We start from the raw sequence: 15,963 nt of genomic DNA, 5'->3' as shown, positions 1-15,963 counted from the left end.
GATGTCCCTGTATTCTTCACACAGTTTCTTCTTTTTCCCAGAGAGGTGGTTGAGTCACCATCCCTGGATGTGTTTAAAAACTGCTTGGATTTGGTGCTCGGGGACATGATTTAGTGGAGCGTTGTTAAGAGTAAGGGTAGTATGGTTAGGTTGCGGTTGGACTCAATGATCTTTAAGGTCTTTTCCAATCTGAGCGATTCTATGAGATCCTTATGAGGATCTTCTGTATGTGGATCTTCTGTATTTACTACCTTCAGAACTGTGGGGATTTCAGAAGGGACTTCAGAGAACTGTGGACTGTACAGCTCAAAACAAGTTTATCCAGAAGTGCTTTGTGCCAACAAAGCAGCAGAAGTAGGGAAGTCCCAAGGACATCTTTCTGCCCTTCAAGAAGATAAGGGGGACATTCAAGGGACTTGAATATTTTTCATTAGGTCATCCATTAGATCATCCATCAACTCATATCTTCTGAGGTGGAACAATTTTCTATTTGTCTACATTTTTCTGTTCCCTCAATGGGCTGGCGGAACAAAGAGAAGAAAAAAGAAAATGATGAAAGGGTCTGTAAAGTAAAAGAGCTGCTTCTCTCAAAACCCAGAGCTGAGCAAGGAGAAGGTAGTTCTGAAGTAGTAGGTAAAAAGCAAAGGTAACCTCAGTGCAGACGGAGGCAAATGGGAAGTACTCCAAGCAGTCCAGCAACTTCAGAAAATAGAAACTTTTCATATTCATCATGGAACAAGAAGACACAAAAGTCTCTTTCAGCTCTATTCTGTGCTGTCATTTCAACTGTTTCTTTTTGCATCCCAGCTCAGTTTGGCAACCTCTGTTGCCTTTCCCAAAGCAGGTGGTAGCTGAGCCAATACCAGTGCTTCAATGTGATAAAGCCTTAGAAGTTAATGAGAACAAAGGTGGTGAAGTAACTTGTCCTAAAATTTGGAGAGTTATTTGTGCTGCTCCTTTTATTTTTTTCACCTGCATTGGTACCTGTATGCTGGTGAAAGAGATCTGATCTCTCCTGTCATGAATAAGTTCTAGTCTTTAGTCTTTCCTTTGCCTTCTCAGTGGAAGCTCTGCTGTGAATGGTTGGTTCTTCCCTTGATTTCTAGGCTAATGACCTCCTGTAAGAGGAACGTCTGTGCCAAAAACTGCAAAACTTTTTCAGGTTTGAGAAAGAAATATATGGTACAGCTGATTCATGCTGCTGTCATTTTCAGGAAGAGAAAATAGAGGGTTAGACTAAGGCTACTGGTAGTAATAGAGATTTCAGTTATGGGAAAAGTACTGAATTTTACCGGCCATATCAGCTGCTGGAGGTCACATCAAGATTATTGGGCTGCCGATTAGCATTCCTCTGGCTCTGCTTCTGTGAATTCACATATCCCTCCTTCAACATCAAATTCAAGTTAGACTACCAAAACTCACAAATACTTGGATACCTTTATATGGAGGTCCAGCCTGTTTCAGAGTATTTATTGCCTGTTATCAGAGAATGATAAAGGTTGGAAAAGACCGCTAACATCCAGTCTAACCACCAACCATTGCTATGCTCACTAACCATGTCCCTCAGCAGCACATCCATATGGTTCTTGAACACCTCCAAGGACGGTGACTCCACCACCTCCCTGGGCAGCCTGTGCATCACTCTTTTGGAGTATTTTGCAATATCCAACCTGTACCCCCCCTCCGGTGCAACTTAAGGCCATTACCTCTTGTCCTATTGTTGTTACCTGAGAGAAGAGACTGACATGACCCTCTCCACAACCTTTTTTCAGGTTAATTGTAGGGAGTGATGGGGCCTCCCCTGAGTCTCCTCTTCTCCAGACTGAATAATCATCCTGTAAGATTTGTGCTCCATACCCTTCACCAGTTTCTTTGCCTTTCTTTGGACATGCTCCAGGTTCTCAGTGTCCTTCTCATAGTGTAAAATGGACACGTTTAATCTTTGCTGTAAAAGGATGTTTTGCATTAGGTGGACTTCATAGAAGTGGGAGCCGTTGTACACCATTCATCTTTGATACATCTAAGATATCAGTATCTAATCAGGCATACTCTTCCTGTCTCTTATTTCCCAGTACAACACACTGGTCTTTTTGCTTCAATGATTTCTCGTACCTCTCTCACTATCTTCATATAGGGGCTTTTTCTCTACCTGTCAGCCAAAGACTGAGGACACGACTTGCTCCACAGACCTGTTCAGAAGCACATCGCATATTACAGAGACAAACAAATGTTCTTGCACTCAGACAGTATTAATTCCGGCTTCCTAGGGACAGGTAACTGGAAGAAGATCAGGGTAATCACTGGGGAGAAAGATATCTCAAAAGAAAGGTGAGAGTGCTACTACAAATTTTTAAGATTTCTGCCCTCCCACAGAACCTCCCGCAACTCCTGAGAAGGGTACACTGAAAGTAAAGATAACTTGAGCATTTTATCTGCGTCTTGTTAGTGGGGCTGGGTTTGGTCTCAGCTTCTTGGCAATGTTTTTCCTCCTGAAGGGACTTCCTTTTGCAATTACTAAGACCAAAAGGAACAATGAATGCCATTTCAGCAGAAAGAATCAAAAGAGTGCTTTTAAACTTCTACCTGATCACTAGTGGAAGAAAATAAACAAGCAAACAAAAAAAACCCAACATGTTAATGTTACTTGCAGATGTCCAGTACTGAAGTGTTTTAAAAAAAGCCTGTATGTGAGACTTCCTAGAAAAGCTGAAACTATTCCTGTCCACCTGTTTTCTGAGTCCTTGACGTGCACTTCATCATATTTTCAGTTCTTCCTTCTCAATCACCAGAGCTACCTTTTTACTCTTAGGAAAATTACACTTCTGCACTGAGGATAAATCCTGTACTACCTTCTAGCAGTGTATAGGGATAACCTTACAAGTCCAGCTGGACACTGTGTCAATGGTTTATGGGCCAGTTCGACCTGTTTCCATGAGTAACGGAGTGGGGGACCATTGACCCACACCTGGGAAGAGGGAGAAGAGGAAAAAGCAGAAATGGGTAGGGTGATGGGCCTGAAAACAAAACAGCAACTAGAAGATAAGGGAGAAAAACTAATTTACCAAATATGACATCGGAATACAAGATTGGAATTGAGGCAAATAAATCGAATAGAATGAAAGCGTCCAAAACCGAAGGCCTTACTCTGAAGCTGTAGGTGAGATGGCTAGGAAGCACACACTGCAGAGAGGAGCTGCAAAAGAAAGAGCAGTCTTGTGACTTGTAAGCAGTTTTATCTTTCCCTCTGAATGGAAAAAGGAAATGGAACAGTGAAAGTCTTGTAGGATACGTAGTTCTCTTCTGAGAACCAGGTACCATGAGCTATCCACGGTCCACAGAACTGGAGCATTAACTCTCTAACTCCCAGTGCTTTACATGATGTTATGATGTGGAATACCAATAACAAAAGTCATAAAACCATGACACACTGCCACTCACTGCTGCACAGCCCAGAGCCTGCACTTTTCTCTAGAATTTCTTTCAGTCATCACAGTTTCAGAACAGACTTGGGAGCACGTCCCTATTCCTTTGGGAATGCAAGATTCATTGCATGTTTTCCAGGGCTGCATGGCAGGACTAAAATCAAGTTCCCTATTGGTCACTTTGCCTTTCAATGACCCTAGTCAGTGTTCTCTGCTGGACAGCCTCTGTAAGGTCATTTCATTGTGTGACACTGTGGCTGTACTTCCTTACTTTACTATCTTCAGTGACCCTGAGGGAGGTTATCTGCTGCTGGAGAGAGAACTGCGGATGTCTAGCCAGCCAGTCCTGCTGGGTACGCATGCATGACATGATGCTGTGGGAAATCCTCTTCTTCCAGAAGAACAAGAAGCACAAGGACAAGTGTGTGAAGGCAGGCCTAAAGGAAAAACGGAAGGCAGCAATGCAGCACGTAGATTTGAGTCTGTGGCCCTGGATATCACTGGCCTGGGGAAGGATTAGCTATCTTCTTTGTATCTTGGATGTTAAGGATATCCAAGCTTTCACATTCACATTGGATATCAGGAAAATGTTCCTCACTGTAAGGGTCAGTGAGTCCTGGAACAGGCTCCTTAGGGCAGTAGTCATGGCACCTAACTCGACAAACTTCAAGAAGTGTTTGGACAGTGCTCTCAGCCACACAGTCTGATTTTTGGGGGGTCCTCCACGGAGCCAGGAGTTGGAATCTATGTTCCTTATGAGTCCCTTATAACATGGGAGATTCTATGATTCCATTTACAAGTCAGAACAGAAAATAAAAACAAGCACATCGAATTAAGAAGGCACTCACAGGAGGCCTTTCCACCTTCGTTCCGTTGCACCTCCAATTCCTTGTCTCTTCCACTAGAGGGTACTCTGCCACTGGAAAAGAACTCACTCTGCCCTGCAACTGCATAAGCCTTCAGAAGTCTTCCTAGAGACACTGGTAAAGTTTCACGTAATAAAATAGAGAACTGTGGAGGAAGCTTCCCATCCTAAGCTCTTAAACATGTAACTCTTTTCCAAATGTCTGTCTTGGTAACATCCCACAGGCCTTGATGCACCTGCAGCACAGATCCTCCTGCCTGATCATTTGTGGAACAATAAAAGGAGAACTTGCAGTTCTAAAGAACAATATGGTAAATTCAGTCTTCCACATCCATGACCTCTCCTCTCACAGCCTTACTAGAAAGTGAGAACAGAGTGAAGAGTTCAAATAGAGAGGGAATACCCATAGTGCCAAAAATGTCATCACAGGGTGTCAGCCTAAAGGAAATCTGGGATGTCACCTTGCACAGGACCACGCACAAAGCAGGACTAGGGAGATCAGGTTGCTCCAAGCCCTGTCCAGGTGAATTTTGGCTGTGTCCAAGGCTGGGGCCTCCTCAACCTCTCTGGGCTCTTGTTCCAATGTCTGTCCAATAAGAAAAGAACATTTATCACACTGAATAGGAACTTCTTGTTCCCATTGCTCCTACCCTTACTGCCAGGTGCCTCTGACAGGAGGACAATGCCATTTTCTCCACAGCTGTGGGATTCAACCAGCCCACCCGTGACTCCCAAGCCACATGTCATCTACTCACAAGCCAGTCCACCTCCATGCTTGCTGGCTCTCGAACAGCACACCCGCACTCACCCCAGACACCACACACAGATGCTGACCCTGGTCAATCTGGTGGATGGTTTGGCTCATGTAGGTGTCTCTAGTCCCTGACACCATGGTCTCAGCCCAGCTGCTGGCACTAGGCCACCATACACACAAGCATATCAAATAAAGACCAGGAAATGGAAAGTCATTTAATAATAAAAAAAAACATACAGGGTCTCCTGCTGCATCCCATCCCATGTCCCATACCCTCATAAAACAGTGACCCTTAAGTTCAAAAGGTGCTCCAGTGGTGGCTTATCTTGACAGGATGCACACTTGAACTCTGGGACTGTAGGACTGCTGAGACAGCAGGAGAGCCGGTATAAGCTGTCCCCTCCTCTGAGCCCTTAGCCTGAATTCCCCACCTGTGTGAAGCCCTCAGTGCTCCTCTGGACTTGTGGAGACAGGGCTTTGATGGGCTGATTACTCTCCTGTACTGGGCCAAGGAGTAGCCATGGCAGAGTGTAATTCAGACTCCTCACATGCCTCTGTCTCACTGTTGTCCTTCATGAGTGTGCAGCCCAGCTCATTATTGCACAACTTAGTGAACTCCTTCACAGTTATGCTGTGGATGGTACTGTCTTGGCTGTCAGCTTCCTCTGGAAAAACGAGCCTGTTGTTTCTCTTCCAGGTTTCTCTTTCTTCGTTCTCTTCCAGATTTCTCCTCAGATTTAGTGGCCTTTTGCGAACTGAAGATCCTGGTGTCTGCCTCTGTAAAAAAGTCAGCACAATACTTAACGACAATAACATGACCATTATCTTGAGGACAAGAAAACAGAAGGGCTCCTGTTCATAGCACTGGTGTGGTGGTGCCACCCCTAAGCTACTCTGCGATCTCAGCGTAAGCCACTGGCACAATTTTGCTTTTGCTCAAGCATGGTGCATTGAGATGCTCAGGCACTCCCTGAACATACCTGGAACTGCTGCTCCTTGAATTGCAGCCTGATCTGAGAGGTAGCAGAGCTGTGCAACCTGGGAACACTGGAACTGCACAACTGGGAGGAAATTCCAAGATTGCCTCATCTTAATTGTGGCCAGAACAGAAAGTTTTCTGACTGAAGTCAATTATCTCAAGGTCCTGCTGTTAAGGGTTTCCTAAGCAAAGAGCCCCTTGAGCTCTCGAGGACCTCAGTTTGCTGAGATCTTTGATCTCCCCTAGAGTTGGGACACCTCTCAGCATAGATTATTTTTGAGATTCAACACTGAAAAAGTGGAATTCCTTTTGGAACAGATCTCATTATTTACTGAGAGATGATGAAAGGGATGCTAAGTAATTCACCCGAATGAGTTTAGAAACCTCCCCTCAGAATACTCTGCCTCTAAATTTCGGATGAACCTTATCATTCTCAAACCTTTAAGTCACTGTATTTGATTGTAGTAAGCTCCATTGAATCATTGTTAAATTGGCTTATGATTAAGTAATGCTATCTAACCCTGTGATTTGTCATGAAAGTATTCTTAAAACCTAAATTATTGCTAAAACCAGAGCTCTATCATAATCAGTCTGTGACAACAGGACTAGCAAGAGCTTGAAAGAAGAGGAAACCCATAGGAAATCAAAGAGAAGTGACTAATGGGGCCAAAGAGCAGCCACAGTCGCTCACCAGTTGTGTCTGTGGATGCCACCAGCCCTCCAGTAGACCCTGATGACTGTGTGAGCAGCAAGGCAGGACAAACTTTTCTGGGAAAGAATCTAAGACTGCCAGTCACAGAGCCTGAGCTCTGCAGTGCTGTATCACCTTTGTCCAGAAGGGACATCCCATCCACACAGCTCAGTATTTCCAGTACCTCATGTGCCTTTCCACTTAACTGCAGGCCAACGTTCCTCCTTCAAGCTCCAGGCACTCCCCAGCACTGCTAGAGCATAGCTGGGGCATGTATGCTGTCACCTACCCTGCAGCTATCTGGAGCAGTGGAGATTTGACAGTGAGGGCTCATCCTGGCTTTCACATTCAAATAGCTAGCATGACAGCCCTACAAAAAGTGCCCCACAAGTGGACCCCAGCAAAACAAGTCCAAGGCCACCTCATGAAACTGAATGTGTACAAGTTTATGAGGCTAGAGGACATGCATCCCAGGGTCCTAAGGGAGATGACTGATGTTGTTGCCAAGCCACTCTCCATCATGTTTGAGAAGTCATAGCTGTCAGGTGACGTTCCTGGTGACTGGAAAAAGAGAAACATCACTCCCATATTCAAGAAAGGTGGAAAAGAAGACCCAGCAACCACAGGCTGGTGAGCTTCATGTCTGTGACTGGGAAGATCTTGAAGCAGATCCTCCCAGAAAAGATGTTAAGGTGCATGTGAGACATGGAGGTGATCTGAGACATCACAGCTTCACCAAGGGCAAATCATGCCTGACCAATCAGGTGGCCTTCTATGTTGGAATGACAGCATCAACAGACAAAGGATTTCATCTGCCTGGACTTGTGCAAGGCCTTTGACATGGTTCTGCAACGCATCCTTATCTCTAAATTGGAGAGATAAGAATTTGAAGAGTGGATTACTAGGCGAGTAAAGACTTGGTTGGGTGACCCTAGCCAGAGAGTTGCGGTCAATCACTCTATGTCCAGGTGGAGGCTGGTGATGGGTGCTTTCTCCCAAGGGCCTGTCTTGCGACTGGTGCTCTTTAACATCTTTATCAATAACATAGATGATGGGATTGAGCACACCCTCAGCACATTTGCAGATGACACCAAGCTGTGTGGTGTAGTTAATATGTACAGAGGAAGGATGCCATCCAAAGGGACAAACTCAAAAGCTGGGCCTATGTAAACCTAATGAGATTCAACAAAATGCAAGGTGTTACATTACGGGTCAGGACAATCCCAGATATGTATCCAGAGTGGGAGAACTCCTTGAAAGTAGCCTTGCTGAGAAGGACTTAAGAGTCCTGGTAAATTAAAGACTTAACATGAGACAGCAGTGTGTGCTTGTATCCCTGAAGTCCAACAATATTCAGGGCTGCAAAAGAAGGGTATTCAGCAGAAAGAAGAAAGTGCTTATCCCCCTCTACTCTGTCCTTGTGAAGCCCCAATATCCATGTTTGAGGCCCCCAACACAGGTAAGAATTGAGCTTTTAGAAAGGATCCAGATGAAGGCCATGAAGATTAACAGAGGGCTCCAGCACCTCTCCTGTGAGGACAGGCTGAGGGAGCTGGGCTTGTTCAGTCTGGAGAAGAGAAGGCTCCAGCAATACCTCATTGAGGCCTTCCAAATTAAATGAATATTATAAAAGGAGGGAAGTAAACTTTTTACATGTATAGATATTGATAGGACAAGAAGGAATGGTTTTAAACTAAAAGAGAGATTTAGATGAGATGTTAGGGGTAAATTTTTCATTGTGAAGGTGGAGAGACACTGGAACAGGTTGCCCAGAGAAGTGATGTCCCATCCCTGGAATCATTCAAGGCTGGGTTGGATGAGATGCTTGGCAACTTGGTCTAGTGGGTAGTGACCCTGCCCATGACAGGGTGGTGGAACTGGATGGTCTTTAAGAACACTTTCAACCCAAGCCATTCTATGATTCTATCTTGAATAAGATTTTTTGTCATACTCCTCTCAATAATTGTCCAAGACTTCTGAAAGATTTGAAGAATTGCTGGAAGTGCTGGGCATTGGCATTACCTTATTTTGACAAGCACTGTCTTGGTCCTTCAGCATGTTCGGGCTTTCAAATTGCTCACTTACATCCTGCTGTAAGCCTTTCTCCTTTTCAGGTGTGCTGTGTGCTCTCTGTATCTGCAGTCTGAAAAAAAAAAACCACCAACTCATCACATAGTACTCATAAATCTAGCATTTAGATTGAATCTTATTGCTTTAAAACTAGTGTTTCCACATGGGTGAGTTTCCAGTGCAAGCATATAAAAACACCAACAGGAAAGAGAAAGGCAACTTGCAATGTGAACACAGGTAAGCCATGTCCTTCACAAGAAAATGAAAATCACTCTTACTTTCTCCTTTTTCTCATCGTTAGCCCCATGATGAGAAATGCTGCTAAGACAGCAACTATGCAGAACACCACAAGGCCTATTCTCTTCTGAATACCTATAAAGAGACACAAAGCATGGAGGAGTGTCAGTATGTTCCTTCTGTCCTCTTCAGAGGTTGCGACTAAACTGAAACATTAATTATTTTATTTTTAAATAAATGCGAGAAATACCTCTTGTATCAGGGGAAATCAAATCCAACATTTTGACTTCTGGTTTGTCTGTGTTTCCACGTTCTGTAAAAAGAAGTTTTATAATTAGGGAAGATTTTCACCATTCCTGAGAGGTGTCTTCCTATAAGACCCTCTTTGTGAAAGATGCTCCCCAGTATTCAACAGTGAGGGCCTACTCTGCTAGTACACTCCAGATGGGGATAATGCTGGAGAATATCATCCCTAAATAAGTGATTATGTATAAACAGAATCATTCAAAGATGCATGTAAGTATGTTCACCTGTGCAACCTGATGTGAGAAGCCTGCTTTGGCAGGGGGGTTGGACTCGATGATCTCTGGAGGTCTCTTCCAACCTCTGCAATTCTGTGATTCCTATGTAAATAATACACATCTACATACACACACATCATGCAGCCACAGAAGTACTATAGGAAGGAGTCTTCTGTATGTTTTCAAATTAAGAAATCTTCATCCCACATAAGGTCTGCACTTTCAGAAAAGATCTCTAATAAGATCAGACTCTTTGAGACGAGTTGCACTACTACAACTGCACATGCCAGTGCTTATCCAGACAGCAGCCAAACAGTGGGCACTCACACACAATATGGTTATATTTTTGTTTCCCTGGAGCTGGCTAGCAATGTCACTACTGATTTCTAAAGCACCCCCTGCTTCAAGCTGTGCTTCTGCATGCAAACTCAGCCTTGACTTTTTATTGTGAGCTGAAATGACTTCATTTTCCTTCTCTGTGGGTAGCCAAAGAAACAAGCCAAGGTGTAGATTCACCTAACATAGAAGGTGCATCTGTTTGCCGCTGTCAGTGTCCCATTTGGGTTTTGGATGTGGTGTATCTTGAGGGACTTGTCCAGGCCTGCATCAACCAACCTGGTGATGCTGGAGGAGACCTTCCTGTTGCTGAGCTGACAGCAGTGAGGAAACCTTTGGTAGCCAAATGGTATTCAAATTCCCCTGTTAGCTCAGAAATTAATGAGAGAAGACATTTATTACACTCAGGGGAGTTAGAGGTCAAAGCTGGACAGGTCAGCTTTCTGTACTAGTGTTCTTATCCAAACGCATCCCCTGGCTTCTTTACCTTCACTAGCTCTATAGACAGGTGTGGTGATTCTGGAGAATATCCACTGAGCAGATGCTGCTGTGTATTGCTTTGGATGGAGGGGATAACAATTCACCTGCCCTCTGACTCCACCACACCTGTGCTGCATGCCAGAAAGTGGGAAGCTGCTAGTGGAAAACTTACTCTGGATGTTGAGGCATATATCTTCGCTGCTGAAAGAGCCACGAGGAAACGCATTGAAGATGCATCTGTAACAGGACACATCCTCAAATGTGAGATTTTGCAGAGTGATGGCTGAGGTGTTCAGGGCTGCTCTAATGAAACGTGCCTTCCTCTGAAACGATCCTATCAGTCGCAGCCCATAGGCTTGGCTGTAAGTGGCTATGTTCTGGAAGGAAGATCCATTTATCTTCTGCCAAGTGACTTGTAAGACATCCATTGGGAGTAAGAAGTTGCAAGAGAAATTTGCCTCTTCACCGAGGCTTGCTTCAGTGATGTTTTCACACTTCACTGCTTCCTCCAAACCTAGAAACAAAGCAGAACACAAAATCAGAGGGAGAGAAAAAACACAATTCACCTGGGAAAAGTTGTAGTCCCTTGAAGCATCCTGTCTTGCAGAGTGCTGGAACTCCAATGAGAGTCCACAAAGGCTGCTCGGAGATTCTTGGAAACCTTTGTTTGCAAGTGGCCATCACTCTATTAGTCTATGGCGTGCATTTCTTAGCCATGAAGCAGTGCTTTGGTGAGGAGAAAAAGATATGGGATCAACTGACAGGAAGATGCACTAAGGAAGGACTTCAGCATGAGCCCTGCCATACATAGCCCTGAACCTGGGGTTCAGCAGCAAATTAACATGAGTGAACAGTATACTCTGGCAGCCAGGAATGCCAACTGTACCCTGGAGTGCATCAGGATGTGCGGCCTCACCTAGAGCATTGCATGCAACTATGGGTCCCACAGTGTAGGAAGGACTTAAAACTAATAGGCAATGTCCAAAGGAGGACTAAAAAGATGGTGAAGAGTCAGGAGGGCAAGACATAGGAGGAGTGGGTGAGGGCCCCTGGTTGGTTCAGCCCAGAAGGCTGTGGGGAGGCCTCATGGCAGCCTGCAGCCCCTCACGAGGGGAGCAGAGGGGCAGCCCTGAGCTCTTCTCTGTGTGACAACGGCAGGGCCTGAGGGAACAGCATGGAGCTGCGTCAGGGGAGGACAGCTGGGAGTTAGGGACAGGGTCTGCACCAGAGGGCGGTGGACATTGAACTGGCTGCCCAGGGCAGTGGGCATAGCCTCAAGCTGCTGGAGTTCATGAAGCATTTGGACACTGCTCTCAGACAAAGGATTTGGACTTGGGGTAGTCCTGTGTGGAGCCAAATGTTAGACTCAAGGATCCTTATGGGTCCCTTTCAACTCAGGATATTCTATAATTCTATGCATTTGGGTTTCCTCATTCATGCATTTTGGGCAAGGTGTCTTAGAAAAAAAAAAAAAACAAGAAGTTGAGACCTGAATCATCTATTCACTCCCTGTGTGTGGTCCCTATATGTGGCCCCTCTAGGGCCACCACCCATCCTGAAGCTGGGCATGAGACAGAGGTGCTATCCCTCCTGCCTCAGTCACCTCTCTGCCCATATCCCACTGCTGCCAAAATAATCCCTCTTTGCCCCAAAAAGCTCTGGGGTGTCCTGTAAAGCCCCAGTAAAACAGCTTTTGTTCCAGAGAACATCCCTGTGCCCCCCATGTTGGCATCTATGAAAGGGCAGAGAGCGACCCATAGCCAGTAGACTACCCTCCCTGCCCCAGCCTGTCCCAAAAGAAACATGCACTGCTCAGAGACATGAATTGGAAATGCAAGGCCGTGGAGCTAAGGAGTTCAGCTTAGCCCCTGAGCTAGGAAGGCTGCTCATGCTCCACAAAGCCTCTACGAGGAAAGGGCATTCCTACTCACCCCTGGCAGCCTCCAGCCAGCAGCTCTGGCAAAGCAGCAGTAGGCAGAGCAGCAGAAACATTGTAGGGCTGAGTGTGTATCCCGAACTTGCCACTTCTCGTTGCTTTGGAGGCTGGCCCTCAGCTTGGGCGCTTTTTTCAAAAGTCTTCCAGGAGACCAATCAGACTTTTTCACTTCCTCGTACCTGGTCAATCATTAATTAATGCCACTCCTGCTGCTCACTGTCACTCTACACAGATTTATTCCCCAGACTGCAAGGGCTCTCAGGCTTGGAAATAACTAAAACTCCCTAAAAATAGAGCAGGAATGCTTGGGTTTCCTTGCAGGCCTGTCAGAGCCACCCTAGTAAGTTCAGGGTGCCATCATAAGGGCTTGTGCCTTGCCAGGTGTAACTCTTCTGAGTAAATGCAGGTGGCTGGTGGCCTGAGGGAGAAGAAAAGAGGATGCCAGCAGCTCCCAGTTTTTCTCTGCTCTGGGAAGAAGTTTTGAGAGGCACTACACGTGGGTCACTGCCCAGCAGCTCACTGAGCACCATGCTGGGAGCCAACCCCATGGTCGCCAAAGAAATCAACCTAGTGCCACTCATCCAGCAGCAAGGACTCACCATCAAGAAAAGGAGATGGATGCTCCTCCATCACGGAGACAGCATAGAGACATCCAGAAACTCCACTGCTTCACTCCAACCTGCAAACCAAATCCAAGAACACAAGCTGCATTATGAAAGAAGCCTGCAGAGGGCAGGTTTGGCTGTAGATTCCCCTCCCCAAGCGTGTCTGTATCCAATGCAATTCCAGAAACCTAAAGCCAGCAGTGTGATAGGGTGTTGTGCTTGGGGACGAGCGTGCAAGGATTTCACTGTCCAGCCTCACAGCTCTTAGCCACACAGTAAGCCAGCAGTGAGACCAAGCACCATGCTAGTTTCTGGTTGTAATTGCAGAAGAGTGCCCTCTGCACTTGATGAATTTGTTCTGGATTTGTCTTTACGCCTATCTCACAAGAGTATCTTTATGCAAAGTAGTTACTATATAATTTCTGTCTGTGTTCATCTCTGCTATTTATGAATTCAGTGCTTCCCTTCATCAGGAGGGTCAGTATCATGTCCCACATACAGCTGAACAGCATGGGGCTTTTCTTAGATCATGCTTTCATGGTGAGGCTCCCAGAACCTGTTGGCAGCAGTAGGTGGTGACATATGCGGGGTCTGGGGGGGTGTGTGTGTGTAAATCTTCATTTTATTTCCTATGTGAGAGGGGCACTTGGCACAATTATCTTCAATCCTGCCCCCATTTCTCCCCTTCAATCTCATTTTCCAGGAAGCAAAGTGGAAATTTTATTTTAGCAACAATTTCATTCCTGAACATCACTGTCGTTTTTTTCCCTGACATTGTTTTTGAGATCCCCTCCCCTCTTACTTTTATTTTACATAGTTCCTGAACTATGTGCATACAAAGAAAGAGGTTAGCTTTCCCTTCCTAAGCATTTAGAAAAGGCTCTGGGTAATGCAGCTCTCTGCTTTAAAACAACCGCCATGGAGGGCTACTTCAAGGCAAACCTTGCAGCTTTCAACTTTTAGATATAGCAGTATGTTTTGATTGTTAAGAAATGCAGAGTCTGACCTTAATTAACTCTTCTTTAAAAATTACAAAAAAAAAAAAAAAAAAGAGGAAGAAAATCTGCAGAACTGCCTTAAAATTAAATTCAAAGGAACACTTCCTGGGGGTCAGTCTCATTTTCAGGCTTTAGTCTTTCCACTTATGCCACAAAGGAGAATGACTAGCAAAGGGAAAGGCAGGTGATCAGCAGGTTTTTTTTTTAAAACAACATATTCTCCCCATCCCTGTTGGTTTGCATTTCTGCCCAGAGGTGCTATGCTTCTGGTCCCAGCCTGGAGAAGTGGCCAGGGACCACAACATTAGGGCCATCACCACTTCATAAGTTCCCTGGTTGCCACAGTTGTCCTTTAGATAGATTGCTAACACCTGGCACAGGATTGGGGCATGGTTTGGGGGGGTTGACTCCTTGTGTCCTGGGGGTGTTGACACAGGAACACAATTCTTCCCAGCTCAGTCAGCTCCTGGTAGGGAGAAGGAAAGCAAAGAAAAGGTGCTGGAGACAAGAAGGCAGCATCTTCAAAGGTCAGATGAGTAGGGGTACCATCAGGGAGAGGAATCAGCCATGAACATACTTGGGAAAACAAGCAAGAAGTTAGAGGATCCCCAGACCTTCTCACTTGCCTTTCAGGAGAATAGTCACTAGTAGTGACTGGTGTTTCCTGGTGAATCCTGGTTTCATTTTTTCCCTCTATGGTGGCCCCCAAATCCATCTCTGTCAGATCCACAGTTGGGTGATACAGTCATGAACCTAAGACTGAAGAGTTATTACTACACAGTCACCACACGTGCCTTTTGCTGGGCCAGATCCCACCAGAGACACAGCTTTATCCTTCCTTCAGGCTGGGACATTGTTATGTACGATCCAGGCTCAGTGCCCTTCATTCTGCATGTTATTCAGAAGACTTCCACCCTAGAGGAGCCTGCATAGAGCTCAGCACTTTCTGTTGTTATGGTCTGGTTTTGGCTTACCCCTGCAGCCCAAGTTAGGATTTGAGAATCTCTTTCCAATGGTCTTGACATGGTCAGAAATCTTTACAGTAAAGATATCTGTTTCTTAGGAAGAACTGCTGAAGATTCATGGACAAATACTGAACCACTGAGTTGAGAATGGCTACATTGCTTCTGTTGACAAATTCTTTCCAGAAAGGACACAACCCATGTTTATATCCTCAAAACAAAATAGTTCTGAATTTGATATGCAAAGATCTTAAAACATTATTGGATTTTCCCTTTTCTCATATTTATGTACGGGTTCTGATATTTAGAAATAAACTTATGGCAAACAGATGTCTTAATTTTCCCTTGTCCAATGGAAAGGTGAAAAAACTCATTTATGGAAATAGCTGTATTTCTGTAGAACTGTAGTTTTTTTTTCTGTAGATAGTTCCTTGACGCCTCTGAGGCAAATGTTAATTTCTTTAAGCTTAAAATATAACACTGGGTATTTACAGACTTTTCAGCATCCTGTCATAATCTGTTTGAAGGATAATATCAAATAAAATATTCAAATTAAAAGAAATTTTCAAACTTTTAGTCTGAAAGTGTTTGGTTTTTGTTGGTTTTTTTTTTTTTTTTTTCTCCCCCACCAGTTTCTCCTTGCATCTTAATCTTTTGTATGTGATCTCTGGTACACTTTTACTAGACAAGCCACTTTTTTTTCCCCTTTCTTTAGGATGATTCATCCTAAAAATTGCAGTTTGGGAAGTCATAATGATGTTTGTGCTGTACAGGGGTCTTAGACTAAGGATTCCCTCAGGCTTCCCAAAAATTTCATGTGGATCTTTTACCCAAAGCTGAACAGACCACAGCAAAGTCTGTCTGCTTGGATAAGAGTTGAGTGCCTCTTTCACACACAGCTTTATGTAAGCAAAGATGAAAGCTGTGAAGATATGAGAAAGTCTTTTGTATGGCTTCCAAAGTTCGAATGATTTCTGGTATCCTAAGAGTGAAAACAAAAAAGTATGTCTGACATTCTTCTGTCTGGTTTGATAGCCTCTTCATGAAAAAGAAAATGCACTCATTTAAGGCAATTCTCTTATTTCAGCGGGTTTACTGCTGCCCAGT

At 44.7% G+C, this 15,963-nt stretch overlaps 1 protein-coding gene across 1 annotated transcript; it reads right to left on the bottom strand.

The window, feature by feature from the left end:
• Nucleotides 1-5,243: 5,243 nt before the first annotated feature.
• On the bottom strand, nt 5,244-12,387 carry LOC122156067. Its single transcript, XM_042810534.1, has 6 exons — nt 12,287-12,387; nt 10,528-10,869; nt 9,269-9,331; nt 9,060-9,153; nt 8,734-8,854; nt 5,244-5,818 (listed from the first exon to the last, which is right to left on the bottom strand). The coding sequence occupies exons 1-6, from the start codon at nt 12,345-12,347 to the stop codon at nt 5,531-5,533; spliced, it is 969 nt and encodes a 322-aa protein (XP_042666468.1). The 5' UTR covers nt 12,348-12,387; the 3' UTR covers nt 5,244-5,530.
• Nucleotides 12,388-15,963: the final 3,576 nt, after the last annotated feature.

This window comes from Centrocercus urophasianus, unplaced genomic scaffold (assembly GCF_019232065.1).
Source record: "Centrocercus urophasianus isolate 14NV4802_14NV808 unplaced genomic scaffold, USGS_Curo_1.0 seq_12, whole genome shotgun sequence".
Lineage (NCBI taxonomy): Eukaryota > Metazoa > Chordata > Aves > Galliformes > Phasianidae > Centrocercus > Centrocercus urophasianus.
Note: the sequence above shows the minus strand (reverse complement) of the source record. Positions and strands in the feature narration are given on the sequence as shown.